The sequence below is a fragment of the Sinohyriopsis cumingii genome, chromosome 6, assembly GCF_028554795.1.
Source record: "Sinohyriopsis cumingii isolate HCF-2022 chromosome 6, ASM2855479v2, whole genome shotgun sequence".
Taxonomy (NCBI): Eukaryota; Metazoa; Mollusca; class Bivalvia; order Unionida; family Unionidae; genus Sinohyriopsis; species Sinohyriopsis cumingii.
In genome coordinates, this window is record NC_142966.1 from 140841662 (window position 1) to 140867444 (window position 25783).

The 25783-nt window shown below is 36.9% G+C and overlaps 1 protein-coding gene across 2 annotated transcripts in view; it reads right to left on the reverse strand.

Annotated features, from left to right (window-relative positions):
• LOC149798130 (uncharacterized) overlaps nucleotides 1–25783 on the reverse strand; it is a 114667-nt gene that overhangs the window by 77625 nt on the left and 11259 nt on the right. Inside the window, exons 1-2 of one of the 2 annotated variants that reach the window (XM_089963222.1) lie at nucleotides 13877–13994; nucleotides 11251–11389 (exon numbers count right to left, since the gene is read on the reverse strand). In XM_089963222.1, coding sequence (XP_089819348.1) covers nucleotides 11251–11307 — 57 coding nt within the window. In that variant the 5' untranslated portion in view covers nucleotides 11308–11389; nucleotides 13877–13994. Of the gene's footprint in view, nucleotides 1–11250; nucleotides 11390–13876; nucleotides 13995–25783 lie in introns of those variants that run through there. The other variant, XM_089963220.1, reaches the window with a different exon arrangement.

The window sequence follows — 25783 nt, forward strand, 5'->3', positions numbered from 1 at the left end:
TTTAGGGGTTAACGTTTGGTGGACACAATAATTGACAGGCTCGAGTCAGCGTTTGGCAAATCCCCGAACAGAGCAACAACAAAAAAGTGTTAGGATTGAGTACCATAATGTTCCTCGTCGCCTACTGATGAAATTGCAGGATATCGAAACGTTGTCCATCAGTAGTTTGTTTGAAATATTTGGTGGACATCCACAGTTGGTAGCACAGAATCTGAGCCCGAAGATCAACACTAATATGGATTTGTACAGGGATTTTTGGATCCCATGCAGAACTAAACCAATGACTCGATTTGATCCTTGTATATTCCGATGTGGTGGAGTACAACGTAGTGAGACACACCTCCGTACCGTTACTATAATTCATTCCTTTCAAAGTGGATTCTACCACGACCAAAGACCAGGTAGGTCTTTCATTCTCCAAAGAGAAAGTCACAGTGAAACTCCATTTTCGAAAACGATTCTTTAACGAGTTGTAAGTCATATATCCAGTGTACCGAGGCGTCGCTCAGCAACGAGGACATGGTTTAAGAGATATGCTGAAATAGGCCTTTTGTTCAGATTACCCGGTTTTGAAAACCAACGGTGACATGAGGAATGCACGATTTGAAAGATAATGAATTTCTCCAAAATGTCATCATCGACAAACAAGACCACAAAGGAGCTTTCTTGATAGCAGGCAAAAATGTATTGCTTCAAACAGGCAAAGACATTTTGGACCGACGAGAAACCCCTATAAATGCCCTGGACGCTTCCCCGTCATGCATTCCTGCTTTCCTGACGCCACAGCAAAGGCAAGGCAGAAAGACACGACGAAGACACTCTTCCAGAAGACTTCACACCCCTAGAGCTAGAAAGACCAAGAAAAGAAGAACCGTCTGAGACTAAGAAACTTCTAATTATTGTAAAACTGAGAGAAAAAAGAAAGAAAGAAAGAAAATGATACACCGAGAGTCTTAAGCCTGTTCCTAGTCGGAACTGGATCTGTTTGCGATGCCAGCCACCATGATGATGATGCAATAATCCCAATGGGTCAAATTTCATCCCGTCTGCTCTGTCGATGACTCAGGATCAGCTCCCATCAGGTTTGAAATCAAAGGACAGCCGGAAGATTACATCGATCTGAATAGCAGTTACTTGTACTTGAAAGTGATAGTGATCGACACATCGACGGACACACACACACACACACACTTTTGTGTGGAGAGTAAATATTGTGTTTCTATGCGTTCGCGTACGTTTGTGTAAATAGTGTGGGTTTTTTTCTCTTTCCCGTGAGTGGATAGTATATTTTGGGGTTTGTATGCGTGCGCGTACGTTGTTATGGATAATATATTTTTGGTTTATATGCATTCTCGTACGATTGTGTGGATAATATATATTGTGTTTGTATGCGTTTGCGTACGTTTGTGTGAATATGATATTTGGGGTTTGTGTTTTCTTCTTCCCGTGCGTGGATAGTATATTTTGTGATTTATGTGCGTGTGGGTATGCTGTGTGGATAGTAGATTTTGAGTTTTTATGCATTCTTGTACGTTTGTATGGATATTGTTTTTTTTTCTCCGTCCCGTGTGTGGATAGCATAGTTTGGGTTTGTATGCTTTCGCATACGTTTGTGTGGATAGTATGTATTGTGTTTGTATGCGTTCACGTACGTTTGTGTGGATAATAGATATTATGTTTGTATGCGTTCGGGTACGTTTGTGTGGACAGTATATTTGGTTTTTTCATCTTCTTCTTCACTCTGTGTGGATAGTGTATTTGGGCTTTGTTGTTTCCTCTTCCCTGTGTGGATATTAGATTTTCGGTTTGTTTTATCTTCTTCTCTCAGTGTGAATAGTATATTGTGGATTTGTGTTTTCTTCTTCCCTCTGTGTGTGTGTGTGTGTGTGTGTGTGTGTGTGTGTGCACTCGTACGTTTGTGTGTGTATGTGTTTGTGTGCACGCGTACATTTGGTTTGTGTATTTGTTTATGTGTATGTGTGCGCGCGTTTGTTTGTGTGTATATACTGGTCTTTGTTTGTCCCGATAAAACTCCCTTTATCCCTATCAATTTCCATTCAGGTCATCCACTTGCAACACTGTTCCCATTATTTCCCTATTGACCAGTACAGTGACGTTGTTTGAGCTGTAAATTTTGAGACTATAAATATAGACTTGGGTTTTTCCCACAGGTTCTAGCTATAAATAGATACTAGGATTTTTTAAATAAGAACGCCACACAAATTGAGGCTATACATAGATTGTGGGCTTTCCAAAGGAATTTCACACAAGTTGTATTTAAAATTAATACTAGGTTTTTCCAAAGAAATTTCCTACCAGTGGTGACTGTAAAAAGATGCTATCGTTTTTCCACATAGTAATTTTGGCAGTGTAAGAGTCAGTCTATTTTGTAAGATTTTATCTCCCTCTCTTACATTTTAAGCTAACACATAACGACTATACAACCCCAATATTCCCATGTTCAATTCCTCTTGACGCCAAAGTATTCCATTCAGTTTCCCCATGTTCAGTTCCCCTTAACGCTACAGTGGCCCACGACCTTCCAATAACCCTTGACGCTATATTGGCCTACTACCGTTTTAAGGATATGTTAAGAGAGCTGATATAAGAAAATAAGGAAGAGAAGGAGGATGAAGAAGACATACAGAGGATGTGAGAATGAAATAATAAAATACAAAAGGAAGAAGAATATTAAAGGAAGAAAGAGGAAGAGGCTAAGGAAAAAGAGGAGGATGAAAAGATGGAGAAAAAGAAGACAACATCGATTACAAAACTAAGAAGATGGTACAGAAAAAGAGGAAACTAAAAGAAGACAAACAATCCCAAAGGCCCTTTTCAGGACCACTCATATGCTTCGAAAAGATTTGCTTTCTTGCCTAAATTATTTTAGTCGATTTTATAGTTAAGGTAAGATAAACTGACGTTCATCAATCTATGTATGTGTTATAATCTCTCTCTCTCTCTCTCTCTCTCTCTCTCTCTCTCTCCAACAGCTATATGTAATGTAACTCGTGGCGTCCTGTTGATTATCGACTCTCGTCGAATGGTCATAGAGACACCATATATGGCCGGCCCTCCCAGTCTTCCGAACGATCCATCAAGAGTCCCCCTCCCTCTATTCGTTGCAGATACATTGATCCCGAAGCTTTGGTCCATCACTGCGATAAAACCACTACAGTCTCCGAAGCGGATCCCCGGTGGCCCAGTGGTTAGCGTGTCTAACTCACGACCGAATGGGTACGGGTTCGAATCCTACCATCGGACCAGCCTGCTTCCATGGTGTGTCCTTGAGCAAGGCGCTGTTCTCCAATTACCAAGGCACTAAATAACCTACTTGTGTTCCTAAGCCGTAAAAGAACAAACCGTCTCCAAGCCAACGTCACGGTGACAGAAGCGTACGTGTTGCACGAAAATCCACATAGATTGCTCCCGTAAAGTTGCCAACTTCCTGACAAAACTCGTTGTGTTTTGATAAATATAGTAAGGCATTATTCTATAAGAACTCTGGTTATGGCGAAATTCACGGCGGAGAGCTTAAGGTAAAATGGTTTGTTTTCTCACTGCAAGAACTTTTCTCATGTAACAATGGGTGAACCGAAATCCGTGAAACGCTGTACGCGGGAAGGAAACCCGAAAACATTTTCGTTCATGCAGAATGCATACATATTAACTACACACAATTCCGTGATACATATAATCTTACAATCCACCAGCAATATTTGATGGATTATAATCTGCAGTTTGACATACATAAATACATACATACATACACGCGCACACACACACACACACACACACACACACATACATACATACGCACTCACGCGTCCGTATATACATGGAGACTACGGTATTTAATACGTGAATCAATGTATGGGTACACATGTACATATTTTGGATAATGCCGTTTGCATGTATTATATCGTAAACCCATAACTAATATGACATTATTTCCTCAGAAACATTTGTTTCCTAGCTCGTATTATCACTGGGAATTAGGCGAAGATTTATGACATCTCAGGTCAAAGGAATGAAAATCTTTAACTGTGTAGATAAGAATGGATAAATGGCTTCATTCCTATGCATTACAGGAGACGATCTTTTTGCATCGTTGTTTTGCGGAAAAAGTTTCAGTAAACTTCTGTCGAGGCCCCCCCCCCCCAAAAAAATGGCGCTTTTTTCTTATCTAGAAATGCAGCCTCTGTTTAAGCAGATGGACAGTCTGGAATCAATTTAAATTAGGTCTTGCGGAGGACATATCACTGGAAGAGTATTGTTAGGGATATCGCTATCAAAGATGAAACGAGATTATCTACACCACATTAGAGAATACACGTCACTCATCGCAACAAGTCGATTTTGAAACGCATCAAATATAATCCCATGAGAGATAATAATAAACCAGACACTACTCTCTGATTGAAGAAATGAGTTTTCAGCAAAATAAACGTAGTCTAATTAATACATTCTTAGTTTTTATTTCCTATGTATTAGATTTGAAGAAATATTTATTGTTCATTGATTCTAAGTTATATTTCTTACTGGCTAGAATGTTTTGATATTTTATTGTTGTAGTGGGGTTTAACGCCATTTTGCAGAACATTATACGTTGCACATAGCAGCCAGTACATTTGGTGAGGAAGAAGCCATTAAGATCCATGGAACAACCACCGATCAACGGGAAGCTACTGGTCAGCTTTCCCACATACCTACATTGGACGTCACATCTTGTCCGCGTGAATTCGAGTTTTGGCCCGACCAACGTGAGTGTGTGACAAAGCTTACCGGTAGCTTTCAGTGGGTCGTTGGTTCCAAGCCGAGGTGTTCCAAGATTCTTCCTCCACCAACAACACCGGCGGCTGCCATGTGCAGCCTGTCATGTTCTGCAAAATGTGTTGAAAAATAGATTGGTCGAGCCGAAACTCGAACTCGTGTGGATAGAGGTGAGGTGTATGAGTGATCAGACCACATGGCTATACAGGGCTCTGAATGACAATTTTGTGCAAGACATCATTGGATTCATGCTTGGAATCAGACAATTTTAACGTTATGTCTTTCTTCTTTTGTTATACTTAAAGTTTAAATGATGGAACGTTACAAGGAAAATAAAAATATCGTTCATCTAATAGAATGCTAAATTTCAAGAAGCCGCTTTGTTCAGCTGTTAACATATCTGATTCGCAACCGAAAGGATGCTCGTTTGAGTTTTACCGTTGGATCAGCCCTGGTCTGCTAGTGTGCTTTATCCTTGGCCAGGAAATATGCTGCAATAGCCTCAGCACCACATAACCTAGTTATGCTGTGTGTCGTAAAACACCAGAACAAATTCAAATTAACTTGTCTATGACATACGATGTACTTGAAGTAACCCTATTTGATTTTGATTGTTTTCTTGTTTTTTTCTGAACTTCATTATCGTACTCAAATGTTTCGAGAATATCTGTTTTGAACCAAAAAGTTTGCTCTGCTCTTTTCCACACATACTGAAAATAAATTACTGAAATAAATTAAATGAAAATTTAGCTGATGAAGGAGCTGTTGTTGTTTTTTTTTCCTGGTGAAGCCCAGCATCATTTCATTATGTAAACAGATGAGAAATTTTGTAAGAAAATAGTCTTCCAGGGAAATGCTTAATGTAATTCGAATCAATCAAATATTTTTATACCGTCTAAATCTAACAACGAGTGATTGTTGTCCAGACATGACTTGAGTTCATATCTCTTAAATGCATGTGTTTACGGTTGTCATACCGTACAACATCACTGGTATCAGCAGATATGAAACGAAGAACAACATTATCGTATGATTTAAATATCAAGACGGCGAAATTTCGTTTTCCCGTTTCAATTATTGTTTTAAATTTCATAATTAACGTTTTTAATTGGTGGTAAATGGGGGAGTATTCGAAGTATTAGCTAACTTGGTCTGCATGGTGTCAAGCTTGTGTTTTCCTGTTCAGCAGCAGTCACAACTGTGTTGCAGGTGAATAGGATTACAATACAAAACTTTATCCGTACATGAAGATTTATTACAGCTATTTAGGAATGGAGATAGAGTCATAAAAGAACAGAAAAAAACATCAATATAACGGTCAAATGTTATTGTTGTGCTTCATTTGCCTTCATAAAAAAACTCTATACGTTCGAATGGAATACCTTTTATAAGCTTTAGTAGGATGGTGGTACATATCTAAACACGGATCTTTTTTCCGATTAGTTCCAGTTAGGAACGATATAATTTCCTGGTATCAGTTGTTTAACTCGGTGCGCAGCATTCTGTAAAAATCCTTTGTTCGACTGTTTGGCGCAAGAATTGGCTGTCAGATTCATTCAACGTTCAGCTAAAATCTAATCTATGAAATAACTCCCGGTGGGGGCATAATTCCTGCATTTTAAGCGTTTCCCGGACATAATTTAAACTAACTGTAAAGAAAAACTTAATCCAGAAAAGGTATTGGTTGTCACGCGCTCATTTTTCGGGGGGAGGGGTGCCGGCTCCGCACTCCTTTCCACGCCACCACCCGGTTACGCACCTGAATCTCGCTTCTAAAATTGTGTCCATGAGATAATATTTCTTAACATTTTTTTTTCTTTTCATATTTTATAAATATTTACAAAGATATACAATATTCCATTGTTTTAATTCGCTTGAAAATGCGGTATTAAGACATATTTATTTAATGTATTATTGTTGTTTATTCTAATGGATAATTCATTACAGAAATGTTACTTGATACATTCAGACACGAGAAAAGGTCATGCGATATGGCGTATCTGTCATAAGAGGCTGATAAGCAGGTGATAAGAGTGTATCAGATGGATCGAGGTAAATAGAAAATGAGGCACACGTGTCACCCGCTTCCCCCCCCCCTCTCTGTATATATATATATATATATATATATATATATATATATATATATATATATATATATATATATATATCTTAAACGAGTCAGTAGGGTATTAGATTAAGACGGAGCATCTCTAGTGTATTGCATCATCCACGGAGCCCTAGATCTCAGATCTGCATCTTTCAAGTAGGCACTATCTCGGATAGAGCATGGAGCGAACACGGAAGCTGCAAGTCCTTATTAATTTGACAGACAGACTGTGATCCTCACAGTTTGTAGAGATAATACTGATATTACATTTTTATAAAATTAAAAGTTGCTGTTTGGCCCGGACCCCCTTAAGCAGGGTTATTTTCACTTTCTGCACTTCACCGCTAGTTTTTTTAATACCAAGCCAACACCTTTGTTGTATGTTTTTAAAACATATTTTGCAAAATTAATAAGTACACTTTAAAACAATATTAATTCCCACAATGTGAAAAATCCGTTGTATCATTTTACAAACAGGAAATGTCTGTATAATTTGGACGTTTTAACGTTTGTTTCCTGAGCGCATAGAAGATGTCATTTTCATAAGCTTTCAGCTTCAAACTGCCACTCCCCCCCCCAAGCAGAACCAACTGCGGTTAATTGCAGCTCTGATGGCACAGGTGTTGCAGATTTTCATGTTCAGTGAGGTGGAATTCTATGAAAAACTCGAACCGCAAGAACAAAAACAGCAGAAAGTAGTCACTGGGACCTGTATAACAAACAGAAATGTCACTATTCCTACCTTAATATGGACCAGTTCTGCTTCTATTAAGATTCCGATAATAAAGACGTACTTTGCTGTGAAATTTTTAAGCCGGCTTAAAATATTCACCATGATTACGACAAGAGAAAAAACCTGACTCTAGTGTCTATCAGCCATGCTTCTCGTCTGTTCCATCTATACCATAGTCCATCAGCACAAAAATTAATAACGATTTTCTGAATACAGATACCATACATTTATAAATGCCATGCTTTTGCCATTTCTGACTCTTGACCCCGGTGACCTTGAATTTTGTTTCCAGTGAATACACACTGTAATATGAAAGTTTCAAATTTTTGTATATTACCATAGTTAACTTTGCTAGGGTGAACAAATTGTTTGTTCGCATACTGAAAATCAGTGGCGTGATAAGGTTAATGGCGCGCGGGGCGAAGATGATGGCCCAAAGGGGTTTTGGCACCCCAAGACCTCTTGAGCCCTGGCAACCGCCCCGTCCACCACCCCATCCCACTTAGTACGCTAATGCTGACAATTGTTTTCCTGTATCCTGTAGGTTTATACGGGGGGGGGGGGGGGGGGGGGGGAGAGAGAGGCCATGTTTCATAAGATTTAAGGTTTTTAATCATACTTTATTCTAGGGAAACTCTTTTTCAGGGACAGGAGTAATATCACTTAATGTCAAATATGACATTAATATCCAAAGAAGCAAGCCTAAACCATATGTAAATGTTGGTTACGGTAGCACTAAATAATTTTCATATCATCTAACCTTTGATCCCACCCGCTATCAAAGTAAAACGTCCAGCCATCAATAAGTATATGCTTTTGAAAATCGTCAGAGAATGGAGAAAAATGGCGAATCAGTAACAAGATTGACTTGGTAAAGCTGACCCTTCTCTTTTGACATTTATCCCCCTCCACCGAACGCGTGAAAATTCCTATTTAAAAAAATCACGATTTTCAACACCATTGTGAACGTACACCAAACAAATCAGTGATATTTCATATATAAGGAGGTGAAGATTGCGTTTCGGATATTACATTACTGAAAAGGAACGTGACCAATTTCCTACAAAATTACTATGAAAATTTATATAAGCAAATAAAAATAGAGCTAGGAGAAAATGGGCAGCCGTTCATGTACATTATATTCCAAACCTAATCTTTAAACCTTTTATCACAAACGTGTTTCCGTATTAAAATCGGACTTTTGTGCGTGCAACAATAAATCGTGCATTTGTTATACCACTGTAATTTACGAGGGCGAAACACAGGGATAAAATATGAATAACTCTGCGACCCCAGGTCTAATAGCGATAAAGTATGAATAACTCTGCGACCCCAGGCCTAATAGAGATAAAGTATGATTAACTCTGCGACCCCAGGCCTAATAGAGATAAAGTATGAACAACTCTGCGACCCCAGGTCTGATAGAGATAAAGTATGACTAACTCTGCGACCCCAGGGCTAATAGAGATAAAGTATGAATAAATATGCGACCCCAGGGCCAATAGAGATAAAGTATGAATAAATATGCGACCCCAGGGCTAATAGAGATAAAGTATGAATAACTCTGCGACCCCAGGGCTAATAGAGATAAAGTATGAATAACTCTGCGACCCCAGGCCTAATAGAGATAAAGTATGAATAACTCTGCGACCCCAGGCCTAACAGAGATAAAGTATGAATAACTCTGCGACCCCTGGGCTAATAGAAATAAAGTATGAATAACGCTGCGACCCCTGGGCTAATAGAGATAAAGTATGAATAACTCTGCGACCCCAGGGCTAATCATACGAAACTACTAGCTGCTACCTAAGACTAAACTTATTCCAAAAGTTACCATTTTGAAAGAAAGTTATTTTCGCGTTAGTAGGAATTTTATATCCGACACTAGTTTCACGTTTTAGGTCTTCCTTTAGCCACATGTGTCCCACATGGGTCTTTTTTTCTCTCGTTTTTGTTTTTTTTTTTTGTTTCAGATGCACCTAAAGATTACAATTAATGACAAACTTAAATAATCCCAAAGGTAAACCTGGTTGTTAGACTAATGCTAGCTATGCGAAAATTTCGTGCCAAGTAAATTTAGGTGTTAATCCAAAGAATCAGGTGTATGCATGTGCTTAAATGTTTGGAATTTTGGGGGTGGGTGGGGTGGAGTGGCGATGACTTTTTTCTTTTTATGCCAGGATATCAATGACTGACGGTTTATTCAATCCAATAAGGCGTCCTTAATTTGATTTTTGTTTAAGAAAGGTGTTTTAGTTCACTGTTGTCGTGATTTCCACACAGCTTGCACATATTGTTTTATAGTAAATTTTAAGGACCATATTATAATTACATGATTTTACGAACCCTCTGTAACAAACATTATAATTGGTTAAAACTGTATCATGTGATGCAGAAAACTTTAAGTTATTAGAGCGACACCAGAAATGAACTACTTCTGTATTCATGCGCTTTGACAATATTTGTTAACAATGGCCAAGATATAGTTATTTATTTCTTGTGTTTTTTGTTTTTTTTATAACCATTTGCAGTGAGGCGAACTGAACTTATAGTTTACAGAAATCATGAAGTCTTGAACTCGAAAATCTTTTACTGCCTATGCACGAACGGCTTCGCTTCGCTACGGTCGCTCATGCACGTGCAACCGCTTTTCAAGCTTCGTGACATCATGAATCTTGCAAAATATGAATTTCAATCCACAGATAAATGCTTGAAATGGTGAAAAGTTCAGAATCAGTGAATACGACAAATATCGTCTCTACTAGAACCAACATGCAAGGAAGTCAGCAATTAGCAAGATTTTTTTAGAACAAGCGTATGACTCATGGCCATGTGCAAATTCAAACTGCATTTGGACAAGGCAATTTCAATTCTGTTAGCTGTCTGTGTAGAAATATAATTAATTTAAAAGATACATCAGTTTTCGGGGAGAAGACTAACCATTTATCCATTTACTAATTATAAATCCGATCATACCATTATATAAATGAAGAATAATTGAATCGCTCATTTATTTTAACAAATGTTGATAGAAAACTTAAGATTTCTTTAGCATTAAATCATCATTTAAGGGACAATGATCAATGCCGTAAAATGGAGGGAAAAAAAATAATTTAGAATTGGCGGCTTTAGAGGTTGGTCGCTTAAAAGTTTTGTTATCCTTGGTTTTTAGTAGATCCTGAAAGTATGAACATAAATTAAATAGATGGGACGAGTTTTCTTTCGCCCGAAATGCCTTAATTTCTACAATAAATAATCAGTCCAAAATATCTTCAAAATAACAGCTACGAAAATAAATACGTTTCCATCTATTTAGATTAACGTTATCGTCTAATAGCAGTTCACTTTAGGTGTTAACGCTGTTTCGTGAATTCTGAAATTGATCCCCTAATTTAATAATAATAATAATAATAATAATAATAATAATAATAATAATAATAATAATGATAATAATAATAATAATGATACTAGTATTAACAACTATTATTAATACAATACAATATAATAGCAATGCAACAATAAGATAACAACCTCACAAATATTAATAAAAATAAAAAAGCAAAGAAAATATTTATAACATCTGCAAAAATGTTCGTCTGCTTAAGAGCCGAAACGAGTAGTTTATCTTTCCACTCACCTTCGTGAAACAGGTAGCGAAAACCACCAATCCCACCAAGCTCCTCAGATCGCACATCTGTTATGTAAGGTTTCTTATTCCAAATTATGGTAAAAACAGATGCTGTCCATTATACGGCCTTTATCACTGGAGGTATGGCCTTGAAAATAATAAAACACGTTACAGTATTACATACATAAAGGTAAAACAGTCAATATTATCCGCCATCAGAACAAAAGTAAGTAAAAATTTATAAGACCAAGTAAAATGATCCCTAACGGTTTAAAATACAGTCTTTCCAATTAGTACGGTGATTGCGTCAATGTCTTTCTACCTGTAGTCTGTAGTATCGAAGAAAGAAGTACATGATAACCAGAAGCTGAGTTAATCACTGATATTACAAGATTTCGCATTTGCAATAAGGTATAACTGTGATAAAACAATTTGAACAGCCATGACATATAATGAAAACATGGAGTAAGAAAGCATGCGAACTGCACTGACATGACCGCAAAACAGGCTGACCCAATTAATAAAAAAAAACAACAACATATTGATTCTCAGATTTCCACATTTCCCAGGAAAGATGGATACATCGAACCATCACTGTTAAGTTGTTGTTTTTGTATGTATAAGAGTTTTTTCCGTTGATGTACTGTATATAATTGTTATACATATTGTATCCCTAAAATATGTCTCCTAGAAAATGCTATCCCAAAGTGATTATTTGAACAGGTTGAAAAAAAATCTCTTGTGACCCTCGTGAGAGAGCTACCTTACAATTAAATTTTAAAACAGTGGATCTTAGCAGAATTTAGTGTGGTTCACCTGGCGAGAGAGACAATATGGAATGTGACGTTCACCTGGTGAGATAGACTATGTATATCATAATATTTACCTGGTGAGAGACTGTGTGGAATATGATATTCACCTGTTGAGATAGACTTTCTAATGTGATGTTAACCTGGTGAGACGGACTGTGTAGAATGTTGAGTGTGATATTCAACGGGTGAGATAGACTATGTAAAATGAGATGTCCACCTTGTGAGACAGACTATGTATAATGTGATATTCACCTGGTAAGATTGACTGTATAATGAGTTATTCACCTGGTGAGATAGGCTCTGTAAATTGTCATATTCACCTGGTGAGATAGTCTATGTATACTGTGATATTCACCTCGTAAGACAGACCGCACAATGTGTTATTCACCTGGTGAGATAAGCTCTGTAAATGTGATATTCACCTGTGATATAGGTCAAATACAATATAATATTCATCTGGTGTGATTGCCATGTATAATGTGATATTCACCTCGTGCGATTGGCTTATAATGTGAATATTCACCTGGTGAGACAGGCTATGTATAATGTCATATTCACCTGGTAAGATAGGCTATGTATAATGTCATATTCACCTGGTAAGATAGGCTATGTATAATGTCATATTCACCTGGTAAGATAGGCTATGTATAATGTCATATTCACCTGGTAAGATAGGCTATGTATAATGTCATATTCACCTGGTAAGATAGGCTATGTATAATGTCATATTCACCTGGTAAGATAGGCTATGTATAATGTCATATTCACCTGGTGAGACAGGCTATGTATAATGTCATATACACCTGGTGAGACAGGCTATGTATAATGTCATATTCACCTGGTGAAATAGGCTATGTATAATGTCATATTCACCTGGTGAGACAGGCTATGTATAATGTCATATTCACCTGGTGAGACAGGCTATGTATAATGTCATATTCACCTGGTAAGATAGGCTATGTATAATGTCATATTCACCTGGTGAGACAGGCTATGTATAATGTCATATTCACCTGGTGAGACAGGCTATGTATAATGTCATATTCACCTGGTAAGACAGGCTATGTATAATGTCATATTCACCTGGTGAGACAGGCTATGTATAATGTCATATTCACCTGGTAAGATAGGCTGTGTATAATGTCATATTCACCTGGTGAGACAGGCTATGTATAATGTCATATTCACCTGGTGAGACAGGCTATGCTAAACGTGACAAGTGTCATACTACCATTTCTTCTTCGACTTAAAATAACTACTTGTCGCCCAATCGGGCAATCATTTACAGCACTGCGAAATACCCAAATTCTTAATAAAACTTATTTCTTGGAGTATTGATTGTAAACACCTCTTTATGTTCTAGAGTAACTCCATGCAGAGTATTCATACGAGAGTGATTTTATTTCACTCTCAATTCTAATTTCTTGAAGAACCGGTTCAAAATTCATGCAAACAGAAAGGAAAGAGCCTTCATCAAAACACAGTTGCTTTTTAAAAAGCAAATAAAAAATATACTCATAAATGTGTATGAACAATACTCGATACAAAATCATATCTATCTATCGATCTATCTGTCTGTATGTCTGTCTATCTCTCTATCTGTCTATCTGTCTGTCCATGGGATTAATTCCCCAACAACACAACAGTTGATAGATAAAAGATTGAATAACGCAATATACTGAATTGGTTCTAAGTTAATTGCGATAACATCTTTCAAAATGTACATACAAAGATACTTTAATATAATCAGTTTCATCGTCATATAATCTCGATTTCCAAATCAGAAAAAGTATCCTCATGAAAAATGCACGAAAGTTCCTTACCTTACAATTCCTTCGTGTAGCAATACCAAAAGTGACTACGCAATACAACTACTTGCTATGTAATAGCCTGGGCTGTCTTGCCAAATGTCATCACTTGGTTGCGCGTTTTGGATACGTTGCGATCTTGTAGAATTCGCAGAAACAGAATCTACTTATTCATATTTGGTAAAATGTGTACCTCCTTTGAGTTCCCGAGACCCAATTAATGAACAACAATTCAGATAGAACGCATTTGTCAAACCCAAGGCAACAGAGAGAAATGAAACATCGTTTTCTGCAACAATACAGATAATTCCAATCTGACAACACCATATTTTCTTGTTCTCAGTTTTAATCTTGTTATGCTAATTAGTTTCTCAGAAGCAACCATTCATGTGTTTCTTTAGCGAGAGAACAGAGCTAGAAGATTACATAAAATTTGTGTATAAAATGTGAATTTTTTAAAATTTTACTCGTAGCTTCCGAAATTATAAAAAAATGCAATATTTTTAGGGGTAGGAGTGTAGATCGAATTTTGTTTGTACCTCCACGTGTATGCTCTCATCAATATCTTACATCCCTCAAAACTTGGCAAATGAGAGCATAAAACCGCTTGTTTACATGTCCTTTTTTATTACTCTAGAAACATAACGACACGATAAGATTGAAGAAGAAGAAAAAAACGATTCACGATATTCTGCATAATATAAACCCATAACTGAAAAAGAGAGATTAACCTTCATTAATCACTATCATTATGTTAACATGTTCTTCATTTCATTTGCTCATGCTTTTATATCGCCTTGAAACTGTACACCACGTGTTGTTAATGTAATCAAATCGCAGATGGTGCAGCCAATGCAACGTTATTACAATACAAGTAACGTCGATGCATAAATCAGTCTTTACCGGTGAAACAGGCCGAGTTGTGGGACGGTATTGCTCACACAGAAATCATTAATTGATGGATAAAACTAAAGTACACATTTGGGTTAAATTGTTTCTGAAAACAAGAATTATATATAACATTTTATGTTACTTTTGTATAAAATAGCTCAGATTAAAATAAACTTTGATTGGCGTGATAAACGATATTCGCCAACTTAAACTTCATCAAAACGCTTCTGTGAAAATTAACAATTACAGCATCATTTCCTGTTCTTGAGTTGAAACAAACCATAGCTGAAAATAACTGATCATAAAGCATGAAGTATGAGACTCAGTTCTCACTCCCAGCCAAACAAGTGTCTTTGCCAAATAGGTCTTTTGGTGGTGTTTCTTTTTTACTGGCTGATGCCACTTCTTAAACTCAAAGGTAGGATCAAAATCTTTGATTTCCTGAAACCTGATACTTGAACAAGAGGAAATTTATTTCGATATGTGAATTGAGTGAATGAATGCTACGGCTAGACCGACATGTCCTGTCCCTTTGACCTTGCATTCACATAGCTAGTAGGGCCTAGCCCATCTATGAAATGGCACAACGGTCTGCTTCCTGGATTGACGTGAACTAGATAAGTCATCGAAATCACGCATGGTGCCAGGTGCATGCATTGCAATATGTTGTACTCGTTTATATGTTGGAGCCAGCTGCATGCAGCTCCGATCCTGCTCTGTCGTCGTGTAGGAGAAGATCGGGGTCTACGCTGATTGTTCTACTATTCCGCATTATGGTACGGCAGATCTGGGTCTTTACAGTGTCCTGTTTGTTCCGTTTTATATGCGAGTAAAGACTATTTCTTCGGGTGAAATACATCATTATAAATAGCCCACTAAAGGTCATTCTTCGGCGTGCTTTAAGCGCGCTGACGAAAGGTCCGACTGAGAAAAAGCGCTGTCAGATCAATGTTAGTCTCGTTCAAACCGACTCTCGCGCGGATTGCGGAGATTCTGTAAAATATGGGGATCCCGACGGAGCATGTGGCTTGGACGTATGGAATAACCTAGTCCGAGTTTCCTCTGACCCTTGCCACCCCATTTTTCATATTTCGACATATATGTTGGGATGTAGGGTCAGAGTCAATTCCCTATCGAAAAGTTGGAATTCGCCGACACCATTTAGTGTCGCATGGGGTAGCCGCTTACTGACCGGCCCAGCAAACTTGAACGACCTTTCATCGAGATATACCTGCATGAAATTGATAGGTATATGATTTATTTTCTCAGAAATTGCGATCATAGCAATCGTTCTGTCTTTAATCCGCTGACAGACGAGACGAAAGTACATCGTTGCTGAAATTTGACCTGGATCTGGCTATTTGCATTCCTAGTCACGTGACTACACAACTCTCGCAATCTAAACATGTTTTGAAGCGAGAACAACATTATATTAACGTCTGCAAAATGCCACAGAAACAGGAATATCATAGTATTAGATTGTGAAATGTTACGGCAGCATAATTTCTCAAGGCAGGTGAAGCTGATAAATCCTCGGATGGCTTAAAACATAGCTTATCCATCAGGGGTCGTCCATTAATTATGTCAACAAAATGGGGGGAGGGGGTTTGAAGAAGTTTGACAATTGTTGACATGGAGGAGGGGGGAGTTCAAGATAAACTGACGTCAACAATGTTATTTTTTACAATAAATTTAATAAATAAAAAAATAGGAAATTAGTCGGTGCGTTGGTATGGCACACGCTCGCCCGTCAACAGCCCACCAGTTTAATCCTAAACCGGTTGAGCTCTTGCCAAGGAAGTCATAGTCTTGTATCATCATATTTTGTTTTTATTCAGTGTAGATTGTAGACTGTAGACAGATTAACCACATATGGTATTAATCTGAAGAAATTAATGAATCGGCCACTATGCCCATTATAACAATTGAGGAACATTTGGCTTCCCCATGGGAAGATGATAGAAGCTAGAATATAAAGTCTCGATTTTTTCATGAATTTAAAGTGTTATAGTCAATTTGAAATCTGTTAAACAAGTTTAAAAAATGTATTAAAATTTATTTGTAGACCTTTTAATTTCCATAATTCTATTTTTAGCATAAAAGCCAGCCGTATAAAATATTGCTAATTTGTGGGGGGGGGGGTAAAAAAATTGACAATTTTATTAGGGGGGTCATTGAAAGTTTGACAGTTGTTGACAAGGGGGGTGGGTAAAAAATTGCCTAAAAATTGTTGACATAATTAATGAACGTCCCCTCAGTGTTCTGTTCGATTACAGGGGTGGGGTGATAGTTTCGCCGTCACATCGCTTAAGTGACGTAGCAGAAGCCGCAGGGAGGCTTACTGGAAGTTGTATAGGTAACGGTGTGCGTGGGTTCAATCTTATCCCTTTTCATATACCTTGAGATCATCATAGATAACGTAGGATTACGTCATCTGATGAAAGATGTGCTTAGAGTAAAGCTTGTTCTTTCAGGTTCTGTTAGAGAGGTCATCTGTGACTCGGAGCCTTTACCGCATCAGTCTGGCGGTTCTTTTTCAGCACTTTATCGGAAATGTGTATAAAGTAAAGCGTGTGGTCCCATCCAACGTCGTTAACAACAATGGTAGTTAAGTTTCTCAAACTTTGTAATGTCTGGTACATCCAACGGAAACCTAGGCTTATCAAATTGTAACCTTTTTTACATTTGCTGTTCATGTATGCTCGGGATGATGGTCATCAAGAGGACAGAAAGCAAAACGGGTACCCGATTAAAAACATCGGGTGTCATTATTTCTACGTTGATGACTGCTCCCCACTCCCCCATGAACTCCAACGACTGAGTGGTAGTTTCATATTAGCATGGTGCATGCTGGGATTAAAGTGGTGGTTGATGTTTTTGCTGCTGTCTCACAAACACTGTAAGTATGGCGCAATAACTAGCCGTATGTCAGACAATCAATCCAATTTTTGAATTTTATAGTGTAATTTCACATGCATTTTATACCGTTTGTAATTTTTTAAAAAGAGTTCAAATATAACAGACGTTGATAAGGAAAGAAAAGAATCAAACCATTACTGTAATAGAGCATAAAACAGTGATATTCTTCAGACCGGCATATTTCATCCCTGTCACAACTCGAACGATCATGACTAATAGTTGTTCAGTCTCTTTCAATTATTTTCTTATATTACTGGTCAAGACCAGAAAAAGCAGCAGAGATGAACCAAATAACGTTCTCAATAATAATAATAATAATAATAATAATAATAACAACAACAATAATAATAACAACAACAACAACAATAATAATAATAATAATAATAATAACAACAATAATAATAATAACAACAACAACAACAATAATAAAAACAATAATAATAGTAATAATAATAGTAATTCTTTAATAATCTCTCATATCGCTTTGATGAAATAATTATATAATTACAAGTTGAAGATAATTCTGATCGAAATAATGCTTTTTGATCAAATACGATGTCACATCACATTGTTCATTCTGCTATGGGCATGTAATGAATGATGTGTTTCCGATGATCGGCGCTACGCTCCTACATACAGCAATAGCTTTCCACCAGTAATTTACTTTGAGCAGCTTATAAAAGACCAATAATTTCTTTTCTACTCTGAGCCAACATGATGTGTACAGCACACATCAAACATGACCTGCAGATATTTCAGAAAGAAATTGAAACCAACAATTTAAGTAAACTCAACAGGTAATTTATTTCTCTTCAATACAAAGTGAAAATTGAAGATACACAGTATTGTGAATTAAATCCCAAATAATCATAAATATCCTATCAGGAGTCCATAATTATTTTTCGCTGTGAATGAATTCCGATAGTCTTGAATGCCCTGATATACGACAATGATGCAATCCAGAATGTATTTGAATGAGTTTACACAAATCCAAAGTAATGTATTAATCCAAACGTCATCGAGCACTTTAATAATTCCAATTGATATTTTAGATAAATCATTCTCGAATTATAGCTGAACATAACTATAAATTCTGGTCAAAATGGATTACCAATTACTGTCTTAAAAAAGGAATTAATTATTTGTTTATCAATCCACATTTATACGCATGGTCAAATGCCTATATACATATAAGACCAGTAATGTAATTGAATGTCAAGCACTCTAAAGGTTAAACCCAGCAGAAGTTTAAACGAGACTGACCTTATACTCGAATGTTATGTAAACTTTCTAATTACAACTTGCAATCATGGACAAAAGTTAAGCACACAATATAAATTACTATACATAACAGAAGAGTGTCGGTGAGTAGCTGTAAAAATGAAAATGGCTCCTTCTTAATATAAAAAAACAGTATTGGCTATATCATTCTGAAAAGATAAGAGCTAACTACCGTTCCCAAGGACATACAAAAGCAGCCGACCCGGGCTAATCTGGTATCAAGCACGTGTCCCTTAGAATACGAGTCACGCGTTCTATCAAATGAGATGCCACTGATCTCCCGCTTTAACCAGACGTGAAGGAAGTTTGCTTGTAGGCTTGTTGGAAAGATATAAACATAACCCAGCTAAAGTCGCTTTGAATTTAGTTTAATTTTGCAAATTTGCCTGCGACTGTCAGTGTATTATGTTAGGACGGATCATGATTCAGGAATGATTGTCTGGGGTAAGGTCATTTGCACGGGTCGTTCATATTACCATTTGGAAACCATCACGACCCGGACAATGTTATTAGTCAAACAGGAAGATATTCTTCTCCGCGTGCGAAAACGAGTTGAAAACAAACATAGATGAATCTCTTGTCGACCATCTTATTTCAGTGCATAAATGTAGACTAAATATGGTGGGCCGATGTGTTCGCCATCTTGTTGACTTGGAAGAAATTATAATCCTCGGTTACACATGACGTCATACGACCACAAAGAAAGGACCGCCAAAACGGTTGACCATAACAATAAAAAACAACTTTTGTTTATATCGAAGGTCACAAAAGCAGTGGTAATTCCGACAACTAAAGCTTATATATATATATATATATATATATATATATATATATATATATATATATATATATATATATATATATATATATATATGTGTGTGTGTGTGTGTGTGTGTGTGTGTGTGTGTGTGTACAAAGAAACCAAGCAATTCTTTATTTTTTGTTAAATGGGTTATATTTCCTTTGAATTTAAATATGACTAAAAGGATGCGCAGTGATTATATATATGCATGATCGCGTCTAGCTTTGAACCATTTTTATTCTTGTTACAAGGCTGAAACTCGGAATAGTTCTTCATCTTAAATGGTAAATGACTAAGTTTAATTCAGAATGATCAAGTGTAACGTTCAATGGACTCTTAAATAGTAATGTTCAATGAATTCTCAAATAGTAATATTCAATGAATTCTCTAACTGTAATGGTTAATGAACTCTCAATATTAACGTTCAATGGACTCTCAATAATAATGTTCAGTGGACTCTCAATAATAATGTTCAGTGGACTCTCCAGTAGTAATCTGCCCATTCTCAAGTGTGCTTGAGTAGAGGAAAGCAGAAGTGACAAGTATTTATTCTGAATCACTAATGTGCTATACGAGGTTTTCTTCATACGCGGAAGTTCGTAATTTAATAATGCAGGGATCGGCGATTATGTTTACGGTTGAAGTGAAAACAGACGCATGAGTAACTGGATCACAAACATGGTTATTGGCAAAAACCAAAATAATCGTTAGCAGAACTTCCCTTTCAAAACCCCTTGTCGCGAGCAATTAGATGGGGGGGGGGGGGTCAAGATTTCCCTGGAGGTGAAGAAATTACGTAGACTACATTCGTCTTCTATGGATATATTGCTTTCATGAAGCAATCAGTATCATTTCCAGTCATCACGTCGGACTGAATCAGAAAGCTTCCATTCGGCAATATGTATTTCTCATTAGCTGCTAGCCAATTCTAGGAGCTCTGTGAAGCAAGCTGAACAAAATCAAACACCGAGGGAGTCCGATTAATTTATTTTATTATTATTGCACGTGCAAATTGATTTTGTCTGCCATCCTGAATGTGTGCCATCCAATATGTAAGTGAAACCGTTGACTTCAGAAAACGAATGAATAACCACAAGACTCACGTTGGCAATTAAATCATTGCGAAACTCGCCAACCACTATAACTTAACAGTATATTCAGCATTCTGAGTCTAACCCGGTGTGGACCGATATAGAACGCGCACGTAAGCAACCATATTGAACTGTTTAACTGAAAACACAGGGAACTGGGTCTAAATGAAGACAAATAATCTTCCCGATTCAGTTTTGTCAATATTCCAGCTGGACATCAGTTTTTATGCAACTTTGCTGTTACAATTCTTACCCATGTAAAAATACTCCTTGAAACATCACATGAAATTATTATTATTCTGATCTTTAATGGCATCGCTTTTCCCTACGCACGGTATCCGTCTTTTGTCTTTAGGTTCAGTAAGTTGCTCATCCGGATCATACCCATTTACACTGATCACACCCATTTACACGGATCTTACCCATTTACACGGATCATACCCATTTACACGGATCACACCCATTTACACTAATCACACTCTTTTTACATATTGCTGTTTTCCAACCACATAAAACAGACACGTAGAAACACATTTCAAAATTGTTTTCATCTGGGTTTATTTATTTATTTATTTATTTATTTATTTTCAAATGATTTTCTTTTTTTATATTTCACTTTCCATATATGCATGTAAGTAGTTCAAGTTTTATCTCGACCTTGTCCTACATGTTTCTTTTGTTTTTGTAAGAATATCCAACCTGTGTCGCTGTATCGTATAAAATCCAAAGTAAACCAATCCTATTCGAATGACGTTGAGTAAATTAGAAGTCAAGTATGAAAGCACCAAGAGCTATGTTTCTCATCTCAGAAATCTTTCTGTATGTGCTGTTGTATTCTTGGGTTTTTTAATTTATGCCAAAGTGAATTTCATGTCATTTCTAGTAAACGTCACTATGCGCCGAGCGTCAGTATCGTTGTAGTAATTACTATCCCATTAGATGTCTTGTTGATAACATAAACTTGGACCCTCATGCTTATAAAAAGTTAATTTTGCTAGCCAATACCTTTTTTTTCTCTTTAGTAACAAATTTTTCATTTTGAACATATTTGTAGATTGAAAATCGCTTTGATTGATAAAATTCAAGTACACATCTGAATGTAAAGGGCCTTCTTGTTAGATGAATGTCAAAATGTCTGGCAGTTAAAAATCCAAGAATACTGCCTAATCTATGTACGGACAATTAGGAAGACTCAATACACCTAGTCCATTTACAGATCTCATACTGGCAGACAGGACGAGAGTATTTCGGTCCTCCGCCATCTATATTATTTTCTTCTTGTTTTAAGGAACTTATTGTAACTTAGTCCATAAAAATTAGTTTTCTTATATAAGAGAATAATTATCTTTTTAAAAACTACATTGTGGTTTTGGCTGTTTAATGCAACTTTTAGCACATGATAGGCCGTATAGCGGCCTGTATATTTCGCTGAGGTAGAGAGCGGGAAGAACCACCGTCCCACAGGAAGCTACTGGCGAGTTTTCTCACATTTTCCGAATTAGCAACATATTGATGTGAGATTATTATTTTGTTTTCTCTATTATCCTTAAAGGTCATTTCCCTCGCTTTCCTGTACGTTGGATATAGTGATTCTGTTTCCATAAAAAATAATTCTTCGTTTTCCACGATTTAGATGTTCTTGTCTGTTTCTGTTTTACTCCGTCTTTGTAACGCTCGGTGTTTGGCGTATGAGTAAGTACTATGTAATCACAAATGAAAAGAGCGTTGCAAGCATTCACTCCTCATCTAAGAAAGAAACAATATGGCGGAAGGGTCATCATAGTCCTGTTCCCTCGGCAAGATAAGCATAGTCTAAAATTTAAATAGTGTCAGAAACATTAACAGCATTGTGACGTCATGGCCCTGTTGGAGACGTCGGCCACACGGAGAACTATATTTTCAATAAGATTTCGACAAAATAAGCGAATTTATCTTAGATAAGATACAAGAGTTTTAAATTTGGGAGTCTGAAGCTTGAGAATGAAAATGGTTTTATTTTTGCCGCAAATGACCGTTTAACTGAATCTATTGACACGTAAACAATAGAATTAAATGTACCGTACAATATGCAATTAAATGTTCCAAGTCCATATATATTAAATAGCTATCCTACAAAGCTGAATGGTTTTGTATCGAATGCCAAATCGTTCAAATTGACGAGAGAAAAAAACATCGAAATCGAGCTCCAATAACCGAGAGCGAGAAGGTGAAGGCGAACTGGGAGGATTATGGGGTGAACTGGAGTAGCCTGGATATGTAATTGGGCGATCAGGGGTGATCGTAGGGCAAACGGAAGAGAACGAGCTGGAATAATAGAGGGTGTGTGGAAGCTGGAGAGGGCGATTTGGAGGAATCGAAAGCCAGTGAGAGAAGACGAGAAAGAAACGGAAAGTGGAACTAAAGACATGTAACTCTATCTGCGATTTAAAAATGAAGCAATAGCGCAAAACAATATAAAAGAGGACAATTAGCACACTACTGCAACGATTTAAGGTTGGTTGACACATTAGCTTTGAAGTTCTTGTTAAGCAATTTGTTTGATATGAAAACCATTTCAAATCGGAGAAATGATTAAATTGGGGGTGTTCTGTGTCAAATAGGTTTTACGTAATCACACATACACGTTTCCCAAGACTGACTAGGGACGTACGGATTGTTGTTGTGGGGTTTAACACCATTTTTCAGCACACGATAGGCTATGTATGGCGGCCAGTATTAATGGTGGAGGAAGAACCCGGGAAAACCCCGGGAAGAACCACCGACCCACGAGAAGCTACTGGCAAAATTTCTCACATACCCATATTGGCCGAATCCGAGACTCGAACCCGCGCTGACGGAGGTGAGATGACAGTGATCCGTAACGGTGAGCGGTTTAGACAACTCGGCCACTCGGGGCCCCCGAGACGTACGGAAGAAACTTGACCAGATCAAGATGGCTCTGCTGCAAGAAGTACTAGCATAATAAATACCGTATATATTTACATTCATATTGTCAGATTTAAATTAGATATAAACATTTTATCTGTGATACTGAATACACAATCAGTCTTTCTTAATTTGATATATGTACTGAGAGAGCATTTTTTGTGGGTCTTTCTTTCGTGTGTTCTGGAGGCGGTGAGTCTAGAGATGGGGGAATGGGGGTTGACTGTTTCCTAAAATATATGGATTCACTATCTAAAGCGGTGAACAAATTTATGGCAAGGAGATGTGAAGTTTTTGTATGATTTTTGCCGACTAAAACAAAGTATAAATGATAATTTATTATAATTTATTTTGTTTTATTTTTATATATCAGAGCGGTAAAAGTATACGTATCATATTGGGGAATCATAGTCCTAATAATGTTGATCAATTTTTTTCTGTGCAATATGTTTTAATACTCCCATTTCACGTTTTTTGTGTGTACCTGATTAGAAATCGTTACTGTGTTCGTTATTTCCTCTACTGAGGTTAACGTCAAACCATTTATAATCGTGTATATGTGTAATGGAGATAGTTTGCTCTAATTAGAGAAAAAGAAAGTTGATGTCATTCGAGAAATTGTTTTTTTTTTTAAAATTCGGACAAATTTTCGCGAAACAAAATATATTCAGGGTAATAAATCAAAACGATCTATCATTACTTTTGTGAAATTGATCAAAATGAAAATAAAATTTGAAGTATCAGTGAGGTTTATAATTTGTCATAGCTGAAGAGCCCCTAAAATTCAAATCGAGCTTAATTTTTGAGCTTTTCAGGCTACTATTCATTGTCGCGTTTATTATCTAAATTTCTCTCTGCCACAAATGATACGCACTTAACACTGGGGACAAGTCGACCCCGTGGCATCTTAAGGTTCCAAATATGTTTAAGTTTATTTTGGATTGGTGTTTAACGGTACAGTAAAACATATAGGTTATTTTGTGTGAGACAATTAAAATGAATTGCCATTCCTATGGACACGCTACAGTAGTATATACAAACTGATCCAATGTTGGTATTCGAACACGCATCCTTTCAGTTGCGAATCGAGCACGCAAACTACTTAGTTACCATGTTTCCTGGGGCTTTCTGTACAAGAGTCTCTGCAGTGTTGTGAATAAAGCAAAGTCCGAAAAATTTAAATTTGCTGATTATTATTGGAATGTTAGAGAAGTGTTAAAGAGTTGGGGGATAAAAATAGGAAACTATCCCCTAAGGCAACTTATCTTCGACACAAAACTGGGGTAGATAATTCTTAGATGCCTATATTCAAATATCGAGCGAAAACATGTTGATGCTCGAACTCAGAGACCTCCGCCTGGCTACACAATTGTGAATAATCGGTTCATGTCCATTCACAATTGTGCACAGTCGGATGTTTTTTTTTGTTTTGTTTTTGTTTTTTTTTTGGGAGGGGTGTTCCAAAGGGTTGATCATTTTTAAAACGGTTGTTTCGTTAAAAGTTTATTTTTTACACGGAATAGTGCAGTATCCTTTCCTGGCAAAAAGGGAGCTAAACGGGACCTACAGAAAATCTGTCGTCATCGTCCATCCTCTCAATTTTGCCTAAACTGTAAAAACTTTTCAAAGATAAGGATCTCACAGGATGTAGAATGCTTTGCCTTTGATTCTCTCCCATACAGTGAGTACGTCACTGTATGTACTTTTTCGGAACATATCTTAATCCTAGCTGAAATAAGAATAAAGAAAATCACTTACTGCATTGCATGGAGAATTAACTCAGGGAACTCGGAATGTTGTGAAATATATTATCCGACTCTTCGTTTGTAATAAAAAAAGAAAAAGAGAAGTTATCGTGGATTTTACTTCCAGCTTTATAACGTATTATATTTACATCACTATCCCCAAGCAGACGTAAACGAGTTCAGAAAGAATGTGAGGCCCACCTTAACTCCCACTTACAACTTGATTTTAATCTGAATTCCGATTTTAAACGTATAAACGTATTTAGGC